Source organism: Ictalurus furcatus, chromosome 17 (assembly GCF_023375685.1).
Source record: "Ictalurus furcatus strain D&B chromosome 17, Billie_1.0, whole genome shotgun sequence".
Taxonomy (NCBI): Eukaryota; Metazoa; Chordata; class Actinopteri; order Siluriformes; family Ictaluridae; genus Ictalurus; species Ictalurus furcatus.
Genome location: NC_071271.1, coordinates 11789875 through 11816640, shown reverse-complemented (window position 1 = coordinate 11816640; position 26766 = coordinate 11789875). Strand labels below are relative to the sequence as shown.

General features: G+C 38.8%; 1 protein-coding gene across 1 annotated transcript; it reads right to left on the bottom strand.

Moving 5' to 3' along the window:
• Positions 1 to 544: 544 nt before the first annotated feature.
• Positions 545 to 26117, bottom strand: cpda (carboxypeptidase D, a). Its single transcript, XM_053646917.1, has 21 exons — positions 25384 to 26117; positions 23195 to 23442; positions 16780 to 16922; positions 16513 to 16682; positions 15273 to 15682; positions 14930 to 15121; positions 14589 to 14756; positions 14381 to 14490; positions 14163 to 14271; positions 12614 to 12756; positions 12310 to 12479; positions 10391 to 10678; positions 9323 to 9518; positions 8766 to 8901; positions 8160 to 8306; positions 7958 to 8056; positions 7651 to 7715; positions 5882 to 6013; positions 5490 to 5675; positions 4276 to 4378; positions 545 to 4087 (listed from the first exon to the last, which is right to left on the bottom strand). Exons 1-21 carry the CDS (start codon positions 26019 to 26021, stop codon positions 3861 to 3863), a joined length of 4080 nt encoding a protein of 1359 aa, XP_053502892.1. The 5' UTR covers positions 26022 to 26117; the 3' UTR covers positions 545 to 3860.
• Between the last annotated feature and the right edge of the window lie 649 nt (positions 26118 to 26766).

The following is a 26766-nucleotide window of genomic DNA, read 5'->3' as shown; positions in this document are numbered from 1 at the left end:
AGAGCCTATCCCAGGAACACGGGCTGTGATGCAGGAATACACCCAGGATTTGATGCCAGTCTATTGCAATGCAACAAGCACACAAACATTCACACACATTCATACCTATGGGCAATTCAGCATAGCCAATCCACCTCCTGGCTTATTTTTGGAGATGGGAGGAAACCAGAGAACCCATAAGAAACCCACACAGGCACAAGGATAGCATACAATACAGGGAACCATGGAGCTGATGAGGTGGAAAAGCCAGCCATCATGCCACCAGAATTTATGTTTTGATTTACTGATATATTTAATTATATATGCCTTTACTTAAGGGTATATTGAAGTACTTAATAATTTAATATTTTATATTAGGCAATATCCATCCACCCATCCTTCCTAGTCCATGTTAATAATAAATAAATAAATACATACATAAAAATAAAGAATTTATATTATATAATACATATTTATTATCTGTGTGTGTATGCATATATGCATATATGTATGTATGTATGTATGTATGTACGTATGTATGTTCAATCACACATTTATTCCAGGCTTAGTCCATTTTTTTTATTTAATCTGCGGTCATTCAAACACCAAATATAAAGACAGGTTTAATCTCTTCACCATCATGTGTCATTGCTCATTTAAATTGCATTAAATTAAATTCATTTACACACAAGTGACATAAATGATCTATAATCACTTTTGTATCAAAAGGGAAAAAAAATACAGCTGCATGACCAATACATCCAAAAGCTATACATGTTTGTTCAAACACACCAAGTCATTTACACTCAAGCATCAGCATCAAGCAATCATATTAGAATTCACTTTATGAAAAGAGAATGAAAATGTGACACACAAGATGTGCTTTACTTTTAGGGTGCTAAAGCAATAGATTTAGGTTTGACGAGAAAATCTGCATGACGGAGCATGTGTCTGTATTTATCAGCACACAATCAGCTCAGCTGGTTTCATACTGAGCATGGCCAGAAGATTGATGAAAGCAATGGAAACACCAAATGATAAAACATTTTTTTTTTTAAAGTGTCAATTTTAACTAAAAGCAACCTACATGTTTTTCAGGTTCACCCATAGACATTTCCTAAAAACACTAAGATGTAAATCTCAAGAATGGAGGCAGTTCAAGAAAAAAGGTTACCCTGATTACTTAAACACTGACATACATGGCTAATATCCATTCCTTTGCCTGTGCTTTGTATTTATTCAAATCTGCATAAGTAAGTAGAAATGTGGAATTTTAATGCTATTTTATAATCACTGGATGTTAACTGGCAGTAAGAGATATAGCAAAGCCACTTCCAGGTGGATACAAATTTCTAAGTGATCATTTGGTTTGATGAAAACCAAAGATTATAGTTCCCAGTCATTGTGCAAATTGAAACAGTGTGTAATTTGAATGATTTCAGATATGCAATTTACCCACAAGCACCAGTAAAAAAGTGCAAACTGAAATTAGAAAAAAACTGAAAAAACAAATGAAGATGTTAGCTCTTGAGAGCATGCTTATTTAAGCCACTGTTGGAAATTTGAAAATGCTTACAACTTCATTTATTCTCAAAACATCTGGATTATCCGAGAACTAAAACGATGTCAACAGACTACTTGGCTGTGGCTTGATAAACTTTTCAGGTGAGGTTTAATGTATTTATGAGTATATCTTTGGATGCATATCCAACACATTCTACATTGGGAGAAAAAAAAAATTATTGGCAAGCCAAATACTCACACCACTGTGATTGAATATTATGCTACAATATGAAACTACGTTCAACAAACTAATAACAGACTCTGGAATTCTTGGCTAACTAAGAATGTTTTTCTACTGGACAGTGTGGTTAGTAATTCACATGTGAATTACACATGTGAATGGTTAGTAAGTACATGTGAATGTAAGAGGACTTCTCTGGAGGTTTGGGGATGGGGACTAGAGAGTTTTGCTCATCTCGGTCAAGAACGAAGATCAAGAGCATCTTGGTCAAGAGCCGCTTACGGTAACAACGAATCCTTGAACAACTCTTGTGCGAAAGTGCAGTGATGAGCAGTTAGTTGATGAGAAGTCAGCTTATAGAGTACTCATTCTGTAACCAACTACACTACACAAAACTTACAAACTGATTGTCTTTGTCGAGAAAATAACAGCCATATAGCTCATTTTACATTAAAGTGGGTTTGGTTGCCTCTTTGGGCTCATATTAGGCACAAGACAAAAATTTGTAAACTTGCGTAAATTAAGGGACCCAACTGTCTCAATACTTTAATCTTAGTATTCGGTGAAATGACACTTAATTACAACAAAATGAATCTCAAATGAATGTCAATTGAGCTTACCCCATAGTGCTGCTGAATTCTTAAATCTGACTGGTCAGAAAATAATTTTTTATACAGACAGCAGAAAGAAAAATGTATAATAATAGTTGATATGGTGAAGCTTTCTGTAAGATTGAACACTTATGGAACGAGTCTCCACTACCGGAAAAGTCTTCAGGATAGAAGAGTTTGCGCTTTCCAGTTTCGGTGTAACATGATAAGCTGCGTTTTCTTTTGTCCTAATTTCAAGAGAGATGAAAAAAAAGAGGCTGGTGAAGGAATGACTCTGTTTATAGCTGTTGTTTTTTTTAGTTTTTTTTTTTTAATAACTTGTGTAGTGGATGTTCCACAATGTTAAATGAAACAATAAACAGTTAAAATGCATATTAATAAAGTGAAAATTCATTAATAAAGTAAGAATTGTAAGAAATGTTTGGCAAACTGGTAGCTGGTATAAGAGGAATAAAACACTTCAGGAAGTCAGCCCTGTCATATTTTATTCCTCACACATATTTAGTGCACGAAATACAATGCTACAAGGCATCATTACCATGGGTGTATAAATAAAATAATTCCAACAGTAAACTATTATTAAAACCTGAATCTGAGCAGGTTGTCGGATTCGATTGACAATTCTGATTAACAATTCAGCTGATTGACAACTTCAGATTGACACTGGTCTGGACGAATTTAAACTTCTCCCATATGTCTGTCGGATTCACTTGTTACTCTGGAAAGGAGGGTAAGTGTTCAGTTACAGTACAGTGAATGTGGAAATGAAAACCATGACAAAATACAGCGTCACAGATTATTATTATACTGCACTGTCCAGTAGAAAAGCACTTTAAAAAAGTATAGCCACTGAAAAAGTATAGCCACTTAAAATAAAAATGGAAAGAATCTCAGCATTGAGGTTTGAGGCTCACACTTACCCATAATTGATCTCAGTATTAGAAATCATAAGCAGCACTTAAGCTCTAAAATGATTTATGTACATTCTTTGTCACATACTGTGTGGGACAATGCGAATCAAAAAAGGAATAATAGTCAGACTCCTGATTACGACCAGAACACAGAATGCTTCCAAATAGAGAACTTACACACATTACACTGAACTTCACACCTCAGCAACGGCCGACAGGCTGAAATGGCTCAGGCCAATCAAAACAAGGCACTGTGTTTAGTAATCCTGCTGAGTTTTTGTTCACGTGGGCAACGGAGTTAGTGATGTATTGACTGTAAGAAATGTGCAGAATAGTTCCACAATATAAACAAGTATAATTTAGCCTCAAATAAATAGTGTGTTGGTTGACAGCAGATTGGAAGGTTGCATATTAACATGTGAAACAGTCAACCCCATCTCACTAGTCCCAAGTGCATCCTGGGATGGATTTCAGGGCAGTCTGTGCAGACAGACCTGTGAGTTGAGCACCCCCTGCTGGTTTGGACAGAGACCAGTTCAACCATGGGTCTTCTGTGTCTCTCAGAGACTTCGGTAAGGTGGCAACATAGGATGTGAGCATTATAGGAGTTAAATATCAGAGTTTGTTTGCATACAGAGTGTCTTCATCGCTTTCACTGTCGTCCTGGAACTCGTTGCTCAGCAGGGACTTCTTGGACCCCATGGACGTGAGCCGGATCTCGTCTTCATAGTCGTCCCGGTGCTGGCGCAGACGGTGGAAGCCGTCCTTCTGTCTGTTGGACTTGGCTGAGCACACACACCAGATGATGCAGGCAGTGATGGCCAGAGCTGTCATAGCCGCAGCTGAAGGAAAAAAACAAAAAAACAAACAAACAAAAAAAACCCATCATTCCAGCATATGAGACAACAGCTGGAAAAAAAAAAAACCTCACAATCAAATTGTCTTCCTCGCTTCCAATATGTTATCAGTTTTCCCTCATCATTTAGAGCCATTCAAATTAGGGTCCCCTGCTATCCAGATTTCCTCTTACCTGCAGATGCCACCACTAACTCTCGTGGTAAACCGAAGATGCGGTTGTCCATATCAAACTCAATAACAATGGAGACCGCTGCCTCATACGATGAGACAATCACCTGGACGAGGCAAAAGGAAAACAATGATGGACTAATTACAGAAATCATATACATTTAGATTGAAAAAAAAATGTGTGTTCAAAAAATGGATGCTTTGATTCCGGTTTTTGTTTTCATAAATAATAATGCATTAGTGTTAACGATGCCAGAGCAGCCTACTCAATGCTCAATACAATGCACCTGGACCTGCAGCTGTTTGAATTCAGCTCAACCGCTTATTGGATTTTATTGGATTGCAGTTCCAGTGTACTGTCCCACAGTAATTCAATATCTCCATTAGATGCAGAAGTATGATTTAAGCTCAGGCATCCGACACGATACACGTGACATTTATTCTATTTCTATTTCTGCTGCGTGCTGCACATGGCCATAAACACTACAAAAATAATATCCATGCTTTGTTATGTAGTGTATAGCCCATAATTTAAACAACACAAGCTATATATCTGCCTGTAGAACTATTGCTAGACTTCATGAAGATTATGACTAAGAGCTTTAAAATACAGTTTTAAAACACACACATATACACACACATACACACACACACACCCAACAAAGGGATTCGTTTTAAAGTCCACGTGAAGTGTCTTCAGCTTTATTCGATATGTTGACAATTTCCAATGAAACAGGAAGTCAGTGGCATCTCACCCTTTTTTACACAGCCAATAGCGTTTAGCTTACCTCACAGCCTGGGCTAAGCCGTACTTGACGATTAGTACTATAGATTTTTATAATGCTGAGGGCAGGACACTTCAGATTCTAGAGAGCATTTGGATTGAACAGAAAATCTGATGAGAAGCTGAAGTACAGAATGAAGTCAACGGAACTGTTGATCCGTATTGGTGGAAGAGATAGACTGTAAATTTTGAATCCACATATCTTCTAAATGCGAATCTTGATGTTTTGGAGTACAACTTACCTTAAGGCTAACATATTCATACTAAAAGCCACAAAACTTAAAGTTGGATTTCATTTCCTGTTTCACATGCAAGATCTGTGATGTGTCAACCAACATTCTCTATCCTAATCCTATGCTCATTCAGAGCTTTAGGCCAATATAAGAGTGATACTGAGACTATCAGATTCCTAGTACTCATGAGAATTCTCAAACCTTCTGTCGTTGCTGTTGATATCCCTCTGCTACTGCTTCAATGCTGTGTGATCCTGGAGCCAGCAGGGCGTGGAAGTATCCTCCCTCATTGGTGAACACTCGCACACCACCATTCAGCACGATCATCGCTCCCACTATAGGCTTGCCACTCTTGTCCAATACAATTCCACGAACTCCTTTGTGCACCTACAAGAAAAGAGCGATATTGTAGAGACGGTTTAAGCGGAAAAGGCTCACAGTCTTTTCCGCTTAAGAAACAACAAGTTTTATCATCCATCCATTTGGCCATATAGAGGACAGGTAGCATGTAAGAATGTAGCAGGAGCCATGTACATGTATGATATTTAGAGACCGAGCAATGGATTATGGACAGAAGGAAAAAACTAACTGACCTCTACCAGCATGCTGAGCAGAGACTTCCTGTTCTCAGCCCAAAGGGTGGGCAGCTGATCAGCTGGGGGGAACAGGCAACAGCTGGTGTATACTGTAATCTCAGGACAGTGACCAAAGTCCACACTGAAGTCCTGTAATGCAACCAACTAACACTTAGGCATCACAAGGAAGTTAAACAGAAACAAACTGAACAGAAATATACTGTATATTTCAGGAATGGTCCGAAAAATGTCTGCCACTTCACTGGGGAGTCCTCCAAGTGACATTTTACGAGTCCTTTATGAGCAATGACTTTTTCCAGTAAGGACATGTTTTTTCCAACTCGTGGGCAAAGTTGCATTAGCTCGTGTTGTGCATCACACGGCCTTTGTTCTGGCCGTGGGTACACCAATCAAGAACATCACATCCAATCAGGAAACACTGATAAGTGGTTTCCTGGCTGTAGACAGAAAAATGTACCATAGACCATGTCCCACCCTCTTAGCCAGACTTGCAGAAAGTCTCTAGATTTTAGTATCCAACCTCCTTAGATTGTTAAAAAAAAGTTAATATAATAAAAATCCATGGACCTGCTTCAGATTTATTATACAAACATAGTTCAAATATTAAGCACATTACACAAATATATACCATATTTATATTCACATTTATACCTGAATGTTAGCTCAAACCAGCTAAACTATGTTAAGTGTAGATTCAAATGATTTTTACATCATATTAATCACACCTTTCCATTATTTATGTTTGATCAGTCAATTACTACGTTTACATGGACAGCAGTAATCTAATTATTGACCTTATTCTGAGTAAGACATTATTGTGATTAAGGTGTTTACATGAGTTGCCTTTAGAATGTTCCCGTTTTGCATGTTATAGAACATAGAGTGATTAACGGTACACGTCATTACATCCCCAAGCCACGTCTGACGACTGCACGAAGCCATGGGCTGCATCCGAAACCGCATACTTACCTACACGTATTTCTCCTACTATATAAGCAGGTAAGTACGCGGTTTCGTACACAGCCGTGCTCTCGTTATCAGTCAAACGGTTGCGCACTGCCATGTGTGTACGTGTGCTGTCGAAAAATGTGGTGTAAACTCCCACATGACGTTAATAGTGTGATTAAGGTGTGCACATGTCTGTAATACACGTCGATAATGCGACTAAATAGGGGTACTCCACATCTTTTAATTCGATTTGCGTTTACTTCGAGTATGACATTAGTCGGATTAAGGTAATCAATAATCACTGTTTACATGGTAGTTTCTTTATCAGAGTGTCGTCTTAATTGGGTTACTATCGGATTATTGTCGTCCATGTAAACTTACTCAATTAGGCTGAGCACTATCATCAAATTATAACAAAAAATTATTTACAAAAACAATAGATATGATAGGGATTACATGTTGCTTGGTTGAGCTCTTAAATTAAAATGAAATCGCAGACCTCTTAGCAATTTATCACACCCACCTAGAGGTCTGCAGATCGTAATTTGAGAACCACAGATCTACACAAGAAGAGGAGACTAAAATTGTCATTCGTATTTAACGTTATTCTGTGTCAAGGCCTTGTTATATGGCAGTGGGGAATTTAATATTTTATTTATATATGGGTTTTAATCCTCTTATGACATCCACTGTAATGTACATTCTTATTTTGTACCCTGTTTACCAATTCAAACAAGACTGATGAAGTGTGTTAGATTATTTCTGGAAGTAAATTACAGAAGGGCCACAATTTCTAAAATGACTACAGTATAATTTACCTTCATGCTGCCCATGTGACTGTGTATCTCTGCTGCCCGCAACACTCCATCAGGGATGTTTCCCACTGAAATAAAATGAGTCATTGAAAGAGAGCATTTGTTTATATATTTAAATATAGAAAACATTAAGGCTCTTTAAGCTCTCAATTACATAATAGCTGTTCATCACTTTGTGTTCCATAATTACAGTGATAAACCTGATGCAACAAAAAGAGCATTCACTGAAGTGAGACGTATTATAAATACAAAACCAATTCAAACTAAATTTATTTACAGTGTAAGAAGCAGTATAATCTAGTGTACATACTCTGGCCATTGTTTGGGCATCCAGCGTCTCCTAAATGCATTGTGGGATGGTTGTTGGCATACACGGTAGCCAAATACCTCAGGGTACTCTCATATTCAACTGGAAATAAACAGCAATAATTAAAACCTTGCCAAAAAATGTCCATAAGCTGCCACCACTAAAAGCAATTGTATTCCCAGATCCTAGGAGAAATAAAGGAGACCTGGTTGAACTGGTTTGTCATAGGGGTAGGTAACCAGTACAGAGCCTCCGTCCAATGCCACTGACAGAGTGAAGCCCTTCTCCTGTATCAGATCCATCACAGCACGAGTCTCAGGCTGAGCTTCTGCGGAGCGCTGGGATGCATTACCTATAAAACAGCAAATCCACAATACAATCTGGATACTATTTGTCATAAGTACTTAAAGGGATCTTAATCAATTCTAAAATAACGTAAATACAGAAGTTCTTTAAAAAGACCCATGACTGGAGGTCTGCAGCCTATCCCAGGTACACTGGACATGCGGCAAGAAAACAAGCCAGATGGGACACCAGTCCATCACAGGGCACCATACACACACATTCACATACTCATTCATACCTACGGGCAATTTAGCATAGCCTATCCACCAGCATGTACTTGGAAGGTGGGAGGAAACTGGAGAACCCAGAGGAAACCCACATGCATGTCCACAGACAGTAACCGAAACTTCGGTTTGTACCACAGTGCCACCCATTAAGCAGTAGTTTTGCTGGGTGAGCAGTAAAGGCTAGTCATGCTGATCGTTTGCTTGCAATTCAAATGTGTGAAATTTTCACAAATGCTTACCAAAGAAATCAGTGTCGAGATCTTTGCCATTTGCATTGGTCATACCCACAGTGGAGGAGCAGTCTCTTTCTTTAGCGAGCTCACGACCGTCTGGGTTAATGGAAGGAAGGATAATGATTCTTGTCTTGTTGATTAACTGAGGGGGAAAGAGAGAAAAAGTGGCAGATGAATTTGATGGTCATTTGTGATTAGACCACAATGTTGAACAATCACTGTGTACTTTATTAGGAACACCTGCACATTCATCCCGTTATCTAAACAGCTAATCAAGTGGCAGCAGCACAATGCAAAAATAAATAAATAAATGAATAAATCATGCAGTTCAGTTAGACAAACATCAGAATGAAGAAAAAGTGTGAACTCTGTGACTTTGATCGTGGCATGGCTGTTAGTACCAGATGGGCTGGTTTGAGCATTTCAGAAACTGCTGATCTGCTGGAATTTTCACACACACACACACACACACACACAACAGTCTCTAGCGTTTACAGAATTTAAATGTTGACCAATAGGATGGAGTCAAACAAGTTATCATTTGTCAGATGAGACCGTCTCACCGTGGTAACAGCAGCGTTCTTGCCATAGTTGATACACAGATAAGCAGCAAACTCCAGCAGCAGCTCCGTGCCCACCGGAGCGTTTCCATGGATGCCAGCCACAAACCGGATCTTGGGCTTGGACGGCTCTGGCACCTCAGGGGTGTTTGTGATCTCCAGGGCCCAGATGTTCCTGACCTCCACACTCTGACCAAGCCTAGACAGAATAAAACAAGGTCACTGCTCTGAACCTGTGCCTGTGAAAAAGAAACCAATATACTGCTGGCAAGAGTGGCCTGTAATCAGACTGGGAAATTACAGGAAAGTGCAACTAGGTCTTAGTTTCGAAGTCTTGTTTTGTTTTAGTTCCAACTATTGTCTCCTTCGGTCCAATTACTCACATCTCCCTGAATGCTAGACAAGAGCAAATCATGGTAGGTAGTTTTGGCCGCAGTATGAAATCAGACTGCACAGGCATTTGGCCTCATTCTTTCTCTGCTTTTTGTGTTCTGCGCTCTACACTTGGCAGACACTGATATGTTCCAGAGATGATCACAAACCCATAAAATGCAAGTGTATAAACAGGAACATACACTCACCACTGGCAACAGCTGCTCAGATTGCTCAATCACGTATTCAACAGCGAGTTATTTTGCAACTGACTTGCAAAATATGTCGTCTTAGCATAATCTACAACAGCTGTAAACATGCTGTATGCATTTCTTTCCACATATTCACAATCTTCCCTGAGGCCATGTCCTCATTATTTTCAAGTACACTGTGATCTTAACTGAGACAGAGAAGCTCAAACGTTATTCACTAGCTGCATTACAGACATAATATTCATTCGCCGAAAAGACTGAGTTGGCAGAGGATGTGGTTTTTGGTTTAGACAAACAGGAGAGGCTTCAGTACTGGCTTGTCTCTACAATTTGAATCCACTGATTGTGGACTCATCATGCATTCATATTACCATTTAAACGAAGACTGGCTGCACAGGAAAGTTGGGATTAATTAGGAATAAGCATTTTGATAGTTTTTTTTTTATGATAAAGTCAGCTGTTATGAGTGGATGTGAGAGACCAGCACCTGCGTAGAGAGGTGATATTGGGGAAGTTGAGATTGAGGCTTCGCAGGAACTCGGACAGCTCCCTGCAGCCACGATAGCGGAAGCTGGTCGTGGTGTCTATGCTCTGGATGAGCTGGTCCAGTCCAGGTCCCACCGAGAGCTGCTTGATGAAGCTCTGGAACTCCTCCTCACTGGAGTCTGGATGGACAACAGGGCTGCTCGTGTCACTCTGTATGCGGGTCAGCTTAAAGTCCACAACCTCCGCGTCACCGTCAGGCACAGTGGCGTACGTGACAATAGACTTGTAGCTGGAGAGATTCATTCACAATCAAATTATTTCATTCGCTCTATTTTCATCTCACGAAAATGGATTGAGATGATTAAAAAAAAGCCAATCTAACAGGAAAGCATTTACAAATAAACTTAAAAAAGGTACCATCTGAGTAATCTTCTTACACACAAAAGTCTACTTTTCTATATACATTATGATTGGCAGAGTTTTTATCTAAACCTCACAGCTAAATGATAAATCCAACAGGAGGTTTAAGTACAGAGAACGCAGGAAATTACATCTCCATAGTCAAGAGCAGAGAGAAACAGTGCTTAAACAGCTTCTATATAGGACATCTGAAAACCTGCCATATCTTAGCCTACGTTTACATCTTGAAATGTTTCTATAAAATGTTTATTCTCAATTTCAAAGATAATGAAGGCTAACTTATCACATGGAAATAATAAAACACAGGAGCATGCTGTTATAGGAAAATAATCAGCAATGGGGTGTCATCATGTGGCCCGAAACACAGCTGAGTCACTGTTACAACCCTGAGGTCGATTATTTGACAATAACAGTATGTCCCAGTGTGTTTTATTCCTCTTATACCACAGTAATTTGCTAACAATTACAATTTTTATTTTATTAATGATAATTAACAGCACATCATAGTTTTAACTGGTAGGTTCTGTTATTAGTGGTATAACTGCTATAAACAGTCTCTCTTTTTCCTTCTCTTATTAAATTAATAAGAAAAACCAGGAAGCTTGTAACACTACAGAAAAACCTGGAAAGCAGCACAAAGTCTTTACTGACTGTTACTAAGCACTGACAGAGACTCCTTCCATAAATGTTAAATAGCCTTCTTACACATCACCTAGAGGTCGCCTGATTTATCGGCACTGATAACTGATTGCTGGAACTATCGGTTATCAGCAAAAATCCACAACGGTAGTTTTTCCAGGTTGCGTCCGTCGCGTTAGCGGCTGAAAAGCGTCCGCTGCCATTATACGGTACAAGAGCGGCCTCTAGAGGCGAAATAAAATCTGACAAATTTTGTTGTGTTATTTGAAGTGTTTTTTCATTCATTTTGGATGTCTCCATTTATGTGTGTTATTTGGAACATTACTTTTTGGTTCAGTTTGGATGTATACCTTTTATTGACTAATATTTATTAATAGTTAATATATATTAATATTATATATTTATAAAAAAATTAAAGTACAGTACATTTTCATGGTACAGTCAGTACTGTTTATTTTTGTAATAAAGTTCAGAAATATTTTACTTGGAGTATTATGTTTTCATCCAGTATCGATTTTAAAAACCATCGGTTGATTAATCGGTTATCAGCAGGTACTGCCCAACTTAGTTATCGGTATTGCTAAAATCGGTCGACCTCTAACCTCACCATATTAAATAACAACAAAATTATTTTTTAAAAATCTGCTTATTACTAGGCTTAAATGTTTGTGGAGAATCTGCTGTACAAGTCCTATTAGAACCAGTTCATTAACATATACCTTTGATTTACCTTACAGTTGGCACTATTGTCACTATTGTGTTATAGAAAATTCATCAACACCTTCTGACCAATTATATTCAAGTACACCGTGGTATACATCTATTAAAATCTATTCCAACACGTGCAGTCAGGTAGCTTACCCTTGAGCAGAGGCAGTTAGGTGGTATGTTCCAGGTACAAGCAGACGCCAGTAATCTCCAGCTCTGTTGGTGGTGACAGGGTGGTTGATGCCTTCTACAGTGATGGTGGCATTGGGGATACCAGTCCCATCCTTACTGTCACTAACCATCCCCTTCACTCCTCTGTGTACCTACAGATCATGAGTATAAATTTAAAAAAAAAAAAAGTGATGTATGCACACTGAATACAAGTAGAAAGAGTAAGAAAGAATGAAAGAGGTGTGGAAAGAATGAAAGAGAAGCAGACAGATAAAGAGTGATGAACCTGGTGAATAAACTGCAGCAGAGATCTCCGGTTGTGCTCCCAATACTGTGGCAGCTCGTGTGCTGGAGGATACTTCACACAGCCCAGCTCTATAGTCACCTCAAAGCAGTTAGTGTTAAGATAGTTCCAGTCCTGCATACCACCTAGAAAAGACACACAAAACACAATGCTCACTCACACAGGCTATGAATAAACGAAGAAAGCATGAACTCATTACTGCTGAGTAAAAACTGCCTTCCATTTTAGGCTACATGCATCTATTCTTGTGTTTCATTCTAAATATGTGCTTTGGGATTTGATCATAATGACAACATGATAAAGGCAAACAGCCTGCACATTACTAAAATACTTAAAGTTGATATTGATGCAGATGTCCCCTAAGGCTATTGTCTTTGGAAACATTTAGTGGTGCGTTTTCATTGCAGGAGTCTTCTCAGGAATCCGGAAAATGATTTCATGATTCCAGGAACTTCCCAGATGTTCATGGAAGGATCCAGGGATAATTTTAGTTCCTGGGCCGTCCTCCCAGAAATAGTTTTAGTTCCGCCACAGTAGGTACTTTCCTGCACACCTGAAGTTATTTTGGTGCAGCCATTCAATGAAATACATACTGCACATACTGCACTTTTGTTTTTTGTTTTTTACAAGCGGCAAGCCAAATTCATTGTGGGAGGATTCGTACAGACTGCTGGAGGCATGATACTTTCGGCAACATGTGAAACTGTGCTTGCTGCATGCGTCTTGTTCAAAAAGATACATTAATGCACAACGTCCTGTCAACAAAACAAAGGCAATTAAGAATAAAACTTTGATTTTACCCTCCTTTGTGTTCGTTTAAATTTGCAGGATGGTGATGTTTGCATCACTTGTTATTGTGCATACACTGGCCACATTAATAGGAACATGTACCCCTGCTCATTCATGCAATTATCCAATCAGCCAATCACGTGGCAGCAGCAGCATGCATGTATCTGCTTGACTTATATTTTCATAAAATCGTGCAGATACAGGTCAAGATCTTCACATCATACATCAGAACGAGGAAATAACTTTCTCAGTGACTTTGACTGCGGCATGGCTGTTGTGCCAGATGGGATGGTTTGAGTTTTTGATATCAGAAACTGCTGATCTACTTGGATTTTCACACACAACGCTTTTTTTTTTTTAAAAATGGTGTGAAAAACAAAAGCACATCCAGTGATTGGTAATCAATGATTATTGATTAGAGATGGAGAATAGCCATACTGGTTCATGCTGATAGGAAGGCTACAGTAACTCTTTACAACCGTGGTGAGCAGAAAAACATCTCAGAAGTAATAACGTGTCAAAGACTCCGGCAGTTAAAATGAACTTATAAAATGACAGTGAAGCTATTTTCCAAACAGGTACAAGTGTTCCTTTTAAAGGAGCCCATGACTGTATATAATGGTTGCAATCCTTTAACCTGAACCTCGTCCAAGAACTGTGTGATTCTGGTTCAGGATACACCTGGAACTTAAGTCCTTACAATTTTCTGATGTGTATTATGTCTCTGTATTCTGCCACTTACCAGGCACATTGTACCAAGCAGCCCCATTAGTAATACCGTCCTTGAAGTACTCATCCGGGTATTCTTTTACATCTTTACAAGGGTGCCCTTTATGCATCAGTGGATTTTCCTAAAACACAAGAAAAGTCTTTTGTGCCAAGCTTATCCAGACAACGAGTTAACAGGTTAATGATTATGCTTGGAAACGGGGAATAAATCCAAGAATAGCTCGTACTCACCCGCGAGTAAGCAAGGGCGACCATTTTAAACGTAGCATCGTCTGGAGACCCGCTGTATCTACTGATGCCCTCTGGATCATCGTCATACGGGTAATTCACCACCAGAGATCCTAAAAAGACACAAAGACAGGAATGTACATGAGTACTTATTGCCATATCTTAACTCACCTGTCCATGAACTTGATAAACCTTAGAAATTGATATCTACCTCCGTGCAGGTTAGCCGACAGCACAAATGGGTAGCTTTTAGCCCAGTTCATCACTGCTATGGTCTCCGGCTGTCTGGGTTCGGTAATGGTTTGGAACTGGTCAGGAAAATTGCGGTTTAGGTCGTAGTTGTTGCTGTTATTACGCCCTTGTAAGCCACTAACATCCCCTGTGGATGATCACATGTTTAATATGTTGCATTACTGGTGAATTTATGTAGGGAGCAAATAATAAAAGTAAGGTTTATAATGCATAAGAAGAAAACAAAGAACATTAAGCATCAAATTGCAATCCCATTAAAATCATATAAGGTTGAAGGGCGAGTTTTAAACTATTCCTTACCCTCTTGTGCAATTTCATAGCCATCTGGGTTCATGGAGGGCATGATGTGGATGCGGGTGTTGTTGACGAGCTGCGTGACCTCAGGGTCGCTGCCATAGTTACGGCACAGGTACTCGATCAGGTTTAGAAGCAGCTCTCGTCCCACCACTTCATTGCCGTGCATGTTAGCAATGTACTTAAACTCTGGTTCACCTAAAGGAAGCATTGAATCAATATACATTTCAATTTACATTTATACACTACATTTCAATATACAATGCAGACCTTACACTTGTTTCACACGCGTTATGAGAACATATTCAATATTTAACATTATTTAGTAAGAGGTAAAGAACCGCAGCACCTTGCTCGTGTTGGCCCGGGTTGTCGGAGATCTCCATGACCCAAAGCAAACGGTCCTGAACAGACTTGCCGATGGAGTAGAGACGTGTGATGGAGGGATACTTAGCGCTGAATCTCTGCAGGAAGAGCTCCATGTCGCTGTTGTGGTGATGGCGGAACTCCTGAGGCTGCTGCGGCTGTGGCTCTGGCACAGAGCTGGTTGAAGACACATCAGTAGCCCCTGTACTGTCACTGGGTATGCTGGAGCTGGAATGACTGTTGCTGCTATTGGTTATAGGGGTGGTAGAGGGTGTAGTAGACAAAGTGGTTGTGTGGCTCACATCATCATTACTCAGAGGTGCTAGTGTGAAGTTGAGTTCTGTAGCTTTGCCTTTAATTACTTGCACTCCAGGCACAGTCATTGGAACACACCTAAAACACACAAGGAAAGCAAACACTGAAACATCTTCCCCAAAAGGTGTGTACAGTGTTTAACAAATATGGAAACAATGTTTTTGGGGAAGTTTTTATACAGCAGATAATGCTGCTTTATTAATTAGATGCGCGTTAGGGCGGTCATATCCCTCTAAATATTACAGTGAAATTTTAATTAGATGTATTGACATAGACAGAATAAACATTAGCACTAGATCTACACTATGCATTTGCATTCCAAAAATTCATAAGAAACTTTTCATATGATCTGGTTTTATCTATTTACCCAAACTAATCTAGTTTTTGGTGCTGATCTTAGGAAATAAATCTCAGCTAAATATGTTGAACATCTGCTTTCATCATCAAGTTTTTTAAATATTTTTATTTGATGTCTTGGAATACACAAAAAGGGCAAATCTAAATTATCTACCTTTTCACTGTTCTATATTCATTCTATATGGTACCATACCATTATGGCATTTATAAGATACCCAATACATTTTTGTATTGGGTTTGAAAATAGATTCATTCATTCACACACTACGGACAAGTTGGAAATGCCAATCAGCCTACAGAACACGTTTTTGGACTGGTAGAAGAAACCCCTGAAGCATGTGGAGAACATGCAGGCTGACCTTGAACAATAAATAACAAATTAAGAAATAACTTCTGAAAGGCTGCATTTAAATCCCCCAACATTGTTGCTTTACTTAGTACACACACACACACACATCATATCATTAGCATAGAGCAAGCTCTAAAAAGAGAAGTTGCATGTCTAGTCTTGTGACAGTCAGATGCTGCATCATGATTGGTCAAAGGCTTACCCAGAGGCTACAGCTGTGATATTGTAGGTTCCCGGCAGCAGCAGTCTGTAATAGTCACCAAAGTGACCAGTGGTTATGTTGTGGTTAATGCCTGCAACCAAGATGACTGCATCAGAAAGAGGAGCGCCGGTTCTGGCTTCATGGACAAAACCTTTCACACCAATGTGAACCTGAAAAAAGATCAGGATTAGTCAACATTACACACGTATGCAGATGCATGCTTGTTACTCAAATGCAGGCTACAACTTGGTGCTTAAATGATTGCACCTGCTCCATGTAAGCCAGCAGAGACTCTCGGTTGTTCTCCCACTCTGTTCTTAACTCTGAAGCGGGGGGATACTTGCAGCAACTCAGCTCCATGGTGATTTCCAAGCAGTTCCCTTTTAAATAATTGTAGTCCTGCATTCCTCCTGTGAAGAAATACAATAGATAAATAGATATGATTGACGTCACCACACGCACAAATGTGAGTCTGTGAAAAAAACATGCTTAAATGCAAAACCAACTAACAGACTTTCATATGATTTAATGACTGACGTCATGGCACAAAGCATTGCAGGAGCAGGCAGTGATCACGTCTCACAATCAGTAAACGGTGAGATTGGTGTAATGGCACTCCGCCACAAAGTGCTCAGTGAGTAATCCTCTCTCAAATGAGATGCCTTGGGTGAAGGGCTACCTTGGCAATGGGAGTTGAAACCTCATTAAACACACAAGAAACCCAACTCCTTACAAACAAAGAGATATTTCACTCTTCCCTCTCACCGGCCCCGAAAGCGTAAGTTACAAGCATCTAAAAGTTTGGTCCAACAGCTGAAATACAACTAACTAAAAATACAGATCCATGTTTAGAGGCCAGAACGTGTAGAATAGGTTTGGCATTGTCACAATAACAGTCATAATCTCAAAAATCTCAGATTTTTTAAAATGAAAATGTCTATTTGGAAAAGTCCCCTTAAGTAACATTATTAGTTTTCATTAACATCTTAAGTCGCTCTGGATAAAGGCGTCTGCCAAATGCTGCAATGTAATGTAACATTGGCCATTACGGATTTAATGTAAATTCCTTAATGGTATTTGGTTTATTATTTTTAGAAAATCAATTAACAAAAGTGTTACTTTGTTAATACTTAAGTTAACTTGTTTATTAATGCTGAAGTTCATGGTTTGACAAACAAGTTAAATAAATCCGTTAGAGTAACCCTAATGTAAACTGTTATTTACATATGAGCTACAAGAACAGAAAATATGCATGGGGGGATTTTTTTTTTTTTAATTACAAAAATAAATAAATAACCCCCCCCATGAATAGATATGAATTAATACGATTCATATCTAAAACTGATATACATAAGACAATCACTCATAGTCCTATAAGCATAAGCATACTTGACTTTAGGTTATATCTACAAGAGCTACAAATTTATAGACATGTGTGGATGAATTAGCCCTCAGCTATATCCTCAATACAGTGCTCTGACGGCATTATATTCCATTCAGTGTCTTCAACACTCTAAATCTGTGTGCAGGTAAAAGCCCTCATCTTTCAGTCCAGTGCACTATATTATATCAACCCTGCAAGCAAACTACGAGCCCATAAAATACATGCCTGCACACATCACTCTACCACGTCTTGGTCTTTCCACCTTCCTCTCAGCAGATCCTGCAAACTGAACTCACTCTCAGAACTATTTTGCTTCCCTGAAGCAGACGTTTAACAAATGGGTTAAGACGGTTGAACGCACTGTTCTTCCATTACCTAATAAAACACACACCCAGCAATATCTCTGGATTAATCAGTCACAAAGGGACATAAAAAACCAAGGTCGACACCCTTGTCTGCTACTTTAAATGTCCGGCTTAAGACATCTTTTGAGAGCGCTTGATATTGTTAAAGGCACAATGTGAATGTGTTAATGTTATTGTGAATAAGCCACAAAGGGTTAGGGTTAGTTCTGCTTTATGATTTCCTGCACTTACGGTTTAAGGACAATGGTAGTTCATAGTCCAGTGTTACAAGCAGCTGACATTTTATTATTAACTTCATTCTGTAGTCAGAGAGCTTAGACCAGTTAATTATAAGCTAAACGGCATTACGTTTTCCAGATGAAAAATTCATGCACTTAATAGTCCCCATGTTCATGAACAAGGTTCATGAAAGGTCAGTGTGAGCTGGATGGGACTGCACATATGAAAATAAACTGTAAAGGAGTTTATTTTGCGTTTTATACACCACTCTGTTCTCAGTGATCTCTCAGGCAGATCAAACATTAAAGGAGACCTATTTGGACCCTTTTTACAAGATGTAATATAACTCTCAGGTGTCCCCAGAATGTGTCTGAAGTTTCAGTTCAAAATACCCCACAGATTATTTATTATACCATGCTGAAAATGCCCCTTGTTGGGTGGCTGTAAAAACACGTTGTTTTCATGTGTGATTCTTTAAATGCAAATAATAACAATAATAATAACAACTTTTATTAATAATGCACTTTTCTTACACTGAAAATGCTACAAGATTGAATAAACACATAACATACAACAGCAACAACAAATGAGCTGCTGCTCCCCGCCCCCTTTCCGGAAGAGAACAGCTCATGCTTTGGATACTACAGCAACAACATTAGACATGGAATCTGATAATCTCATTCACAAAGCAGTCTGTTAAAAAATTATCCATTTTTTGGGGCACATTTCCTTCAAAAATAAAACTTCTCCACTGCGTCTTCAGTGGCTCTGATGCCGGGAGTACATGAAGACTCTTATGTTCATTCTTACAGCCTACAACACAACACTTACAAAGCTTATGAAGCTGAGACATTATTCTCATCACTGTAGCTGCTCCAGCACAGAGAACATAGCAGACTGTGTGCAGCTCACTCAGGGGAGGAGCTATGCTTATGGGGCAGAGTCTGTCACCAGTCATGGGCAGGGCCTGTTCCAATGTGACATCACATTGGAAAGAAAAACACAAACGAGTCATTTTGAGACACTGTATAAACGGGGATTTATGGGGAATATATAAAAAAAAAAAAAAAGGAGTGGGTGGATTTTTAACATTGTAAGGTGGTTGTGTACACACACTGCCAACACATTTATGTACACATTTATGTTCAAACACCATGTAAAAGTCAATTTTGCACAATCGGTCCACTTTAAATGTCAATATGCATGGCGCAAAACACACAACTCAAATCACCTGATGTTTGCTTTACTTCATGTAATCCTTGTGTGACAAGGATGCAAATAGTGCTTTTTGTTCAGCCTAAAAATGTGGATTTCAAGAATAAAGTCTTATACTCCTTCAATCCAATCAGTTCAGCTTAGACTGCAGTAGCCCTTGATGTCATTTCCATGTTTGTTATGCTATACCTTTAGGCTTAGACTCATAAGAAATGTGTGCTGCACAATTAGCAGGAAATAAAATCATTCCTACCAGCAGGAAACTGAGGTATATAACTACATGGTCTTTGAGTACAACATTCTTTACAACCGTTCCTTAAAGCAGATGCCTCCCAAAATAAACCTGTTCAGCTGGCAAATGTGAAGATAAGTGCTCTCAGGACTGAAAAGCAAAGCTATTTCAATGAAAGGCAGAAAAAGTACAGAATCGTAAATAATACCGGGCTGTCTATTATAGCACATGTTTATTTTGTTTAGTAGATGTTATATATTAATATATGTACGTACAGTATTTGTTAGTTGAGCTACCACAAGAAGAATGTGCAGTTTTCTGTGTATCAAATGTGCAAATGGAAAATAAAAGGCTTTGACTATACAATATGTACTTTGAAAAGAATTTGAATATACACTTACTGGGCACTTTATTAGGAACACCTGTACACCTACTCATTCATGCAACTATCTAAATCAGTCAATCATGTGACAGCAGTGCAACACATAAAATCATGTCGATATGGGCCAACGGCTTTGGGTAATGTTCACATCAACCATCAGAATGTTCCAGAAGGGCTGGTTTGAGTATTTATATAAGTGCTGATTTCCTGGGATTTTCACACACAACAGACTCTAGAGTTTACTCAGAATTGTACAATAAAATAAATAAATAAATATTCAGTGAGCAACAATTCTGTATGGAAATACCTTGTTGATGAGAGAGGTCAACAGAGAATGGCCAAGAATGGTTCAAGCTCACAGAAAGGTTACAGTAACACAGATAAACACTCTGTACAATTGTAGCGAGCTGAAAAGCATCTCAGAACACACAACACGTCGAACCTTGAGGAAGATGGGCTACAACAGCAGACGAACACGTCAGGTTCCACTTCTGTCAGCCAAGAACAGAAAACTGAGGCTGCAATGGGTGCAGACTCACCAAAACTGGACAGTTGAAGACTGTTGCCAATTAACCTCCAGCTGTTTTTTTAGTAACACTTACTTTTCCAGCCTTTTGTTGCCCAGTCCCTACATTTTTTGAGGCGTGTTGCAGCCATCAAATTCAAAATGACCTTTTTTTTTTCTTCTTAAAATGGTACATTTCCTCAGTTTAAACATTGGATATGTTTTCTATGTTCTATTGTGAATAACATTTGGGTTTATGAGATTTGCAAACCATTGCATTCTATTTTTATTGACATTTTACACAGTGTCCCAACTTTTTTGGAATTGGGGTTGTAGAACGGGAGATTCTCAGCATGAAAGTTCACCTGAAAAATCTGCAGGAATTGCATGATGAAATCATGTCAACATGGATCAGAAACTCAAAAGAATGTTTCCAACATCTTGTGGAATCCATGCCATGAAGAATTGAGGCTGTTTTGAGTGCACAGGGAAGCCCTGCCCGGTATTAATACAGTATTCCTAATAAAGTGTTCGATGAGTGTACAATATGTACAAGTGCATATTACGATTCTGATTGAGCCATAAAGCTGATGTACCATTAAAATGGTGTAGTCTTGTGTAAAGTTCAGTACATGGTCTGCATCTCTATTTGATCAATATCCATGCCGAACAAATCCATACATGCTGTTCCAGGTTTTAGAACTGCACACCTGAAATCATTTCTACGCCCCATCAGCTCCAAATAAACAACATCCTGGTGCCAGAAGAATTCAAAGAAATCTCTATTCAGGCGCAAAAGGTGGCTCAGATTTCAGGACACAATGCAGCTCAGGTTGCTGCGCTGAGATCAATGTGATGGCTTGAGTATGCTAGCTTTAAACTGACGTTACAATGGCTTATAAAGAAAAGTATCAGAACACAGCAGGACGCTACAACTATGGCAGAAATACTGGGTTTTGGATTACCAGTTCTACATTTATTCCTCTCAGAGGTTCTGGTTCCTAGTACAGCTACTAATACATGATCCAAAAACAGACATTGTCTTATGAAGTGCTAGTAGCAAAGATGGTGGTAAAAAACAACAACAACAAGGTCAATAGTGTGCCTTTGCCAATGATTGAGAACAAAAGGACTGAAATAATGTCTCCACTAGCTAAACAGATATTCAGTGCATCAGTTCAATGTACTCAACTGTTTCAACATGTCTGTAAATGCAGTTAAGGATGAACGTAAAATATAACTACAAACAGTAGCGAGACTTGCCCAGTTTTTTTGGAAAAGCTGTTAATTTAAAGGAATTAAGGGCCAGACTGCTCAATGCTTTTATAATAACCAGCCTTGCCTTCAGTGCCATATAGGAGTTCCTGGCAATGTCATTATTGGCCCTAGTTCATTGAATGTTATTCTACTAGCACTGGAAGAAACAACAGAAGAAGTATGTGGAAAAGACTGTGCCAAAAGTTTACAAGATCACAAAGAAAACACATTTTAAGGTCAATAGAAAGGAATGTAGCAGGATTACAAGGATAATTCACCAGAAATTAATCACAAAATTTAAACCCAGACTATTAATAGCTTATGTGTGGTGGTCTTGGAAAACCCTTCACATGGTGAAATTTGGGTGTTTATATAGTTTTCCATGCATCTCACACAGAAATAAGAGTTCTAGCATTTTAAAATTCGGTTACCCCAAAAGTCAAAATGAAGAAAAACGCATTTAAAGATTTAATTCCAGTTCCACTGAAAACTGCTATACCTACCTCTACATTCCTCATCTAATATTTTCTTCTTATGCTGGTTACCGAAACCTTTTTTATCAGGTCATTTAAACATTTTAAAACTGCTGTAATATTTAGAGAATGTGTAAGTACTTTTCTTTTTTGTTTTGATGATGTACTGGCACAGGAACATCACATAACTGATTATAGACTCAACTGATTACATTTATGTCTGTTTCTCTGTGGAATGTTACTCTGCAAAAACATGATCGAACTGTGAGAAAAGCACATTCAACTAGCAAGGTTGTAGACATCTTTAGTCAAACGGACAGCATTTCTGGTGCATTTGTTAAACGGATTCCTTACACTATATAGACTACTCTTTGCGGGCAGATGCCAAGGCAAGGACAGAGAGTAGCCTAAATAAAAACATTTATTGGTGAAATATATTTAGATTCTTTTAAAACATAGATGACGATGTATATTACTTGTACAAAAACCCGTCACACATAAAAATCAGTCATTTATGAGTAAGAGTAAGAAGATCAGCTGACCACACCTGAGGGCTTTGTTTTTGAGGAAGAATAAAAACTTGTGCAAGATATATGTTTTTAGACCCAAGCTGAATGGTGAGGTTAACGGTGAGAAATGATAGCAGTTACCTGGAACATCGTACCACTGGGCACCATTAGTGATGCCATCCTTGAAGGTCTCGTCAGGTTCTCCAGCACACTTGGGCTCCCCTGTCTTCATGATTGGGTGATTCCTGGCATAAACCAGTGCTAGGTAGCGGAAGAGAGCGTCGTCAGGTGAGCTGCTGTAGATGCCAGTAGAGGTGTGCTTGGTTGAGTCATCAAACGGGTAACTGGCCACTACGGTACCACCATGCAAATTTCCAGACAAGACAAACCTGAAACACAAGGTAACAGACTTTTAAATCAGCCTGTCAACGGCAGAACGGTACACAGAAGAAACATCTGGCTTGCAGCTTGATGTTTTTATAACTTGATGGGGAGATCTGACTTGCAAATGGACACAGACTACAAAGCCTATGACTCACACTTAGACTCGGACTTAACTAACTAAAATTGTATACAGAGGAAAAAAAACCTGTTAATTTTTTTTTTTTTAATGAAAAAAGCACCCTAACACGGCTTATTTAGGTCTGTCACAATAATTACATATGGACATGACTACGATCATTTTTGATGACCTCGATATTGCCCATTGTGTTTGCTTACAGAAGAATGAATGTCACCAAAATTTGATCCATTCACGCTGCTTCTGTCCTCTCGTCTGCTCCTGGGCTATCAATTTAAAATTGCAACTTTGAATATTAGACAATTTTAAGATATAAATGCACATTCCAATGCAATTTTTTTTAAAGTTTAAGATGTGTAGCAAGCACTAGCACAGATTTTAATTAAAACAGATCGTTGAAAAAAATGACGCAAGATATTAACGATGCACTAACAATTTTTGAAGAAGAAAAATCTAGAAAGAATAGCTTGTTTCTTAAATAATCCAGTCATTGTCAATAATATCGGGTAGTGTACTCATTGTAATGTTATTATTTCAGGAGATCAGGTTTTCAAAATAAGGGCCGTTTTCACATATTTTTCTTCATACAAGTTTAATATACAAAATGTGTGAATATTTGGTTAGTTTTTTTGCATTTTCTTGTCAAACAAAAATGCTGTTGCCTAATATTCAGTGTTGTTTTAGTCAATCATATGACATGATGGAATATCGACTAAATTTAAAGGATATTTTCATCAGAAGACAAAAACTATTTTTTGATCCCAATTCCAATGTCTGAATATTTAACTGAAGAATTTAACTATAACTGAAGAATTTAAAGTGCATTGCTCTTTGAAAGGGTGCACCTGCATTATTATGCTATTATTATCATCATATCAAAACAAAATGGTCTTAAAATGAAAACATCTAGTTTATTGCAATTATTTCTGGGACAATATAACGTCCAACAAAAGTAGTTATCGTGACAGGTCTAAGGTTTGTTAATATTGCAAGATGGGATAGTAATGGATTTCTGGACTTGACTCAGACTCCACCGGTTGGGAATCTGGAGTCGACTCGGACTCCACCGGTTGGGAATCTGGAGTCGACTCGGACTCCACCGGTTGGGAATCTGGACTTGAAATTGTCTTGACTCTACACCAGTGGTCACAAATCCTCTTCCTTGAGATCTACATTCTTGTAGGTTTCATCTCCAATCAAAATCGAACAGACCTGTTTTAGTTGATCAAGAACTTCTTAAGGCAACGATTACATGGTCAGATGGGCATAAGTATGGATGGAGCTAAAGTCTTCAGGATGGTAAATCTCCAGGAACAGTGTTGGTAACCACTGACCTACAGGTTGGGAATCTGGACTTGATTCAGACTTGGGGAATCTGGAATTTACTCATAATCAATAGACTGGTCTCAGACTCGTGAAAACTAACTCCTAACCAAGTCTGGTATTATGCAGTACACATATTAGCTAAATCCAGTACGGCTCACTGTGGACACTGTGCAGTGTACATGTCATCATTTTATACTCTATCTAGTGAACCTATACACGATGATGGAAACTATTGGGAAGTGAACAGTTATGATTGATAATGTATGATGTGCTTGCATCAGGAAAAAGTGGCAAAACAAAACAATAGAAACTGAATTCGTCAAATGTGCAAAAACTTCTACATGAAATCAGTTTTATTTTAGTTCTATTTCTGTTTTCCTACACCCTATAGATGATAGAAACATAAACCCGACACTTTATTTAGTCAGCAGGAATGATTAAGCGCTTTGGTTACTGAAAGCAACAGCTGGGTGAATCTGCTTACTTGTTATTCAGAATCCACTTCATCATGGCTGTGTTTTCTGGGATATCATCTTCATTCACGGTTATCTGAATGAACTGGTCTGGAAAGCTCCTGTTAAGGTCGAGGTTTTTGCCGTTATTTCTGCCCCGGGTTTGTCCTTTACAGTCGCCCTCCACCGACTTTTCAAAGCCGTCTGGGTTCATGCTCGGCATGATGTAAATATCCGTGTTGTTGACGAGTTCCGTGACCCGCGGATCCACTCCGTACCCCCTCAGCAGATACTCCAGCAGATAGACCAGCACCTGGCGTGAGATCGTCTCGTCCCCGTGCATGTTCCCCACGTATTTGAATTTGGGTTTGCCCGGCACGTCGCTTAAAGGCTCCTTGGTGATCCGCATCACCCATAACTCCCTTTTCTCAACCGAGCGGCCGATGCTGCTTAAATTAGCTATGTGTGGATATCTCCAGGCCAGAGCTTTCAGACGGCGGGTGAGCTCAACATAATCATAGTAAGTGTTATAGGTCTCCGGTTCCTCCGGTTCTGCTGTGCTGCTCTGAGGAGCCTCGCTGCTGACAGAGGAGACAAAAACAACGACAAGAAAGAGAGCGAGGAAACAGCCGGCTTTCCTCACTGCTGAACACACTTTGTGGTCCGACATGTCGTCGTAATTTTGCTTCCTTTAGTCATGAAAGCTCAAACTAGCAGCTGTCCGATACCAGGACTGAGACTACACCTATCTCTGGAGTAGACGTTTGATGCTGGTAACTTCCTGTGTAGCTCAGAAGGGGCGGGGCTTATTAGGGTGTACAGGAAGCAACGGTGTACACCACCACTTCCGGTATATTTTAAGATTTAAGAAATAAAAGTCCGGCTTTCCACACCGCGGGAGCAGAAGGTGTTTCATTAACAAGGAATTCATTTAGTAAAATTATTTCCTTACCCAATTAAATCAAAAATAAATAAACAAATAAATCAAATAAAAAACTCGGAGAACAGTGTAGTGACTAAAGTGTTAATTATAATTGTAATTGTTATTGATCATTTGACTTTATGATTAATCATTTTGATGTACAAATGTTGCTAGCTTTTATAATTGATAATCTATCTATTTACACACGCACGCACGCACGCATTGGTGGGTAGAGTAGCCAAAAATTGTACTTACTACAAGTAAAACTACTTATAAAAAATAATTAGGCTACTCAATAACAGTAAAATGAATAATGTTAATAATTACTTGAGTAAGAGTAATAAAGTTTCCAATGAGGAGACTACTCAAGTAGCAGGTTACTAGTTACTTCGGATCTGATTAAAATGAAGGGAAAACCCTGAATCTCAGACTACATGGAGAACTGTAAGTCACACCTCTCCTTTCTCCCTGAAAGCCTGTCTGTTCTGTTTAT

What these genes read in the sequence shown, in the direction of transcription:
- cpda (XM_053646917.1), bottom strand. Translation starts at nt 26,021, where the DNA reads ATGTCGGACCACAAAGTGTGTTCAGCAGTGAGGAAAGCCGGCTGTTTC. An exon ending in AAGTGGATTCTGAATAACAA is followed by an intron (nt 23,443 to 25,383) that starts GTAAGCAGATTC and finishes CTTGTGTTTCAG; the next exon opens with GTTTGTCTTGTCTGGAAATT. An exon ending in ATGCCCAAACAATGGCCAGA is followed by an intron (nt 7,716 to 7,957) that starts GTATGTACACTA and finishes ATTTTATTTCAG; the next exon opens with TGGGAAACATCCCTGATGGA.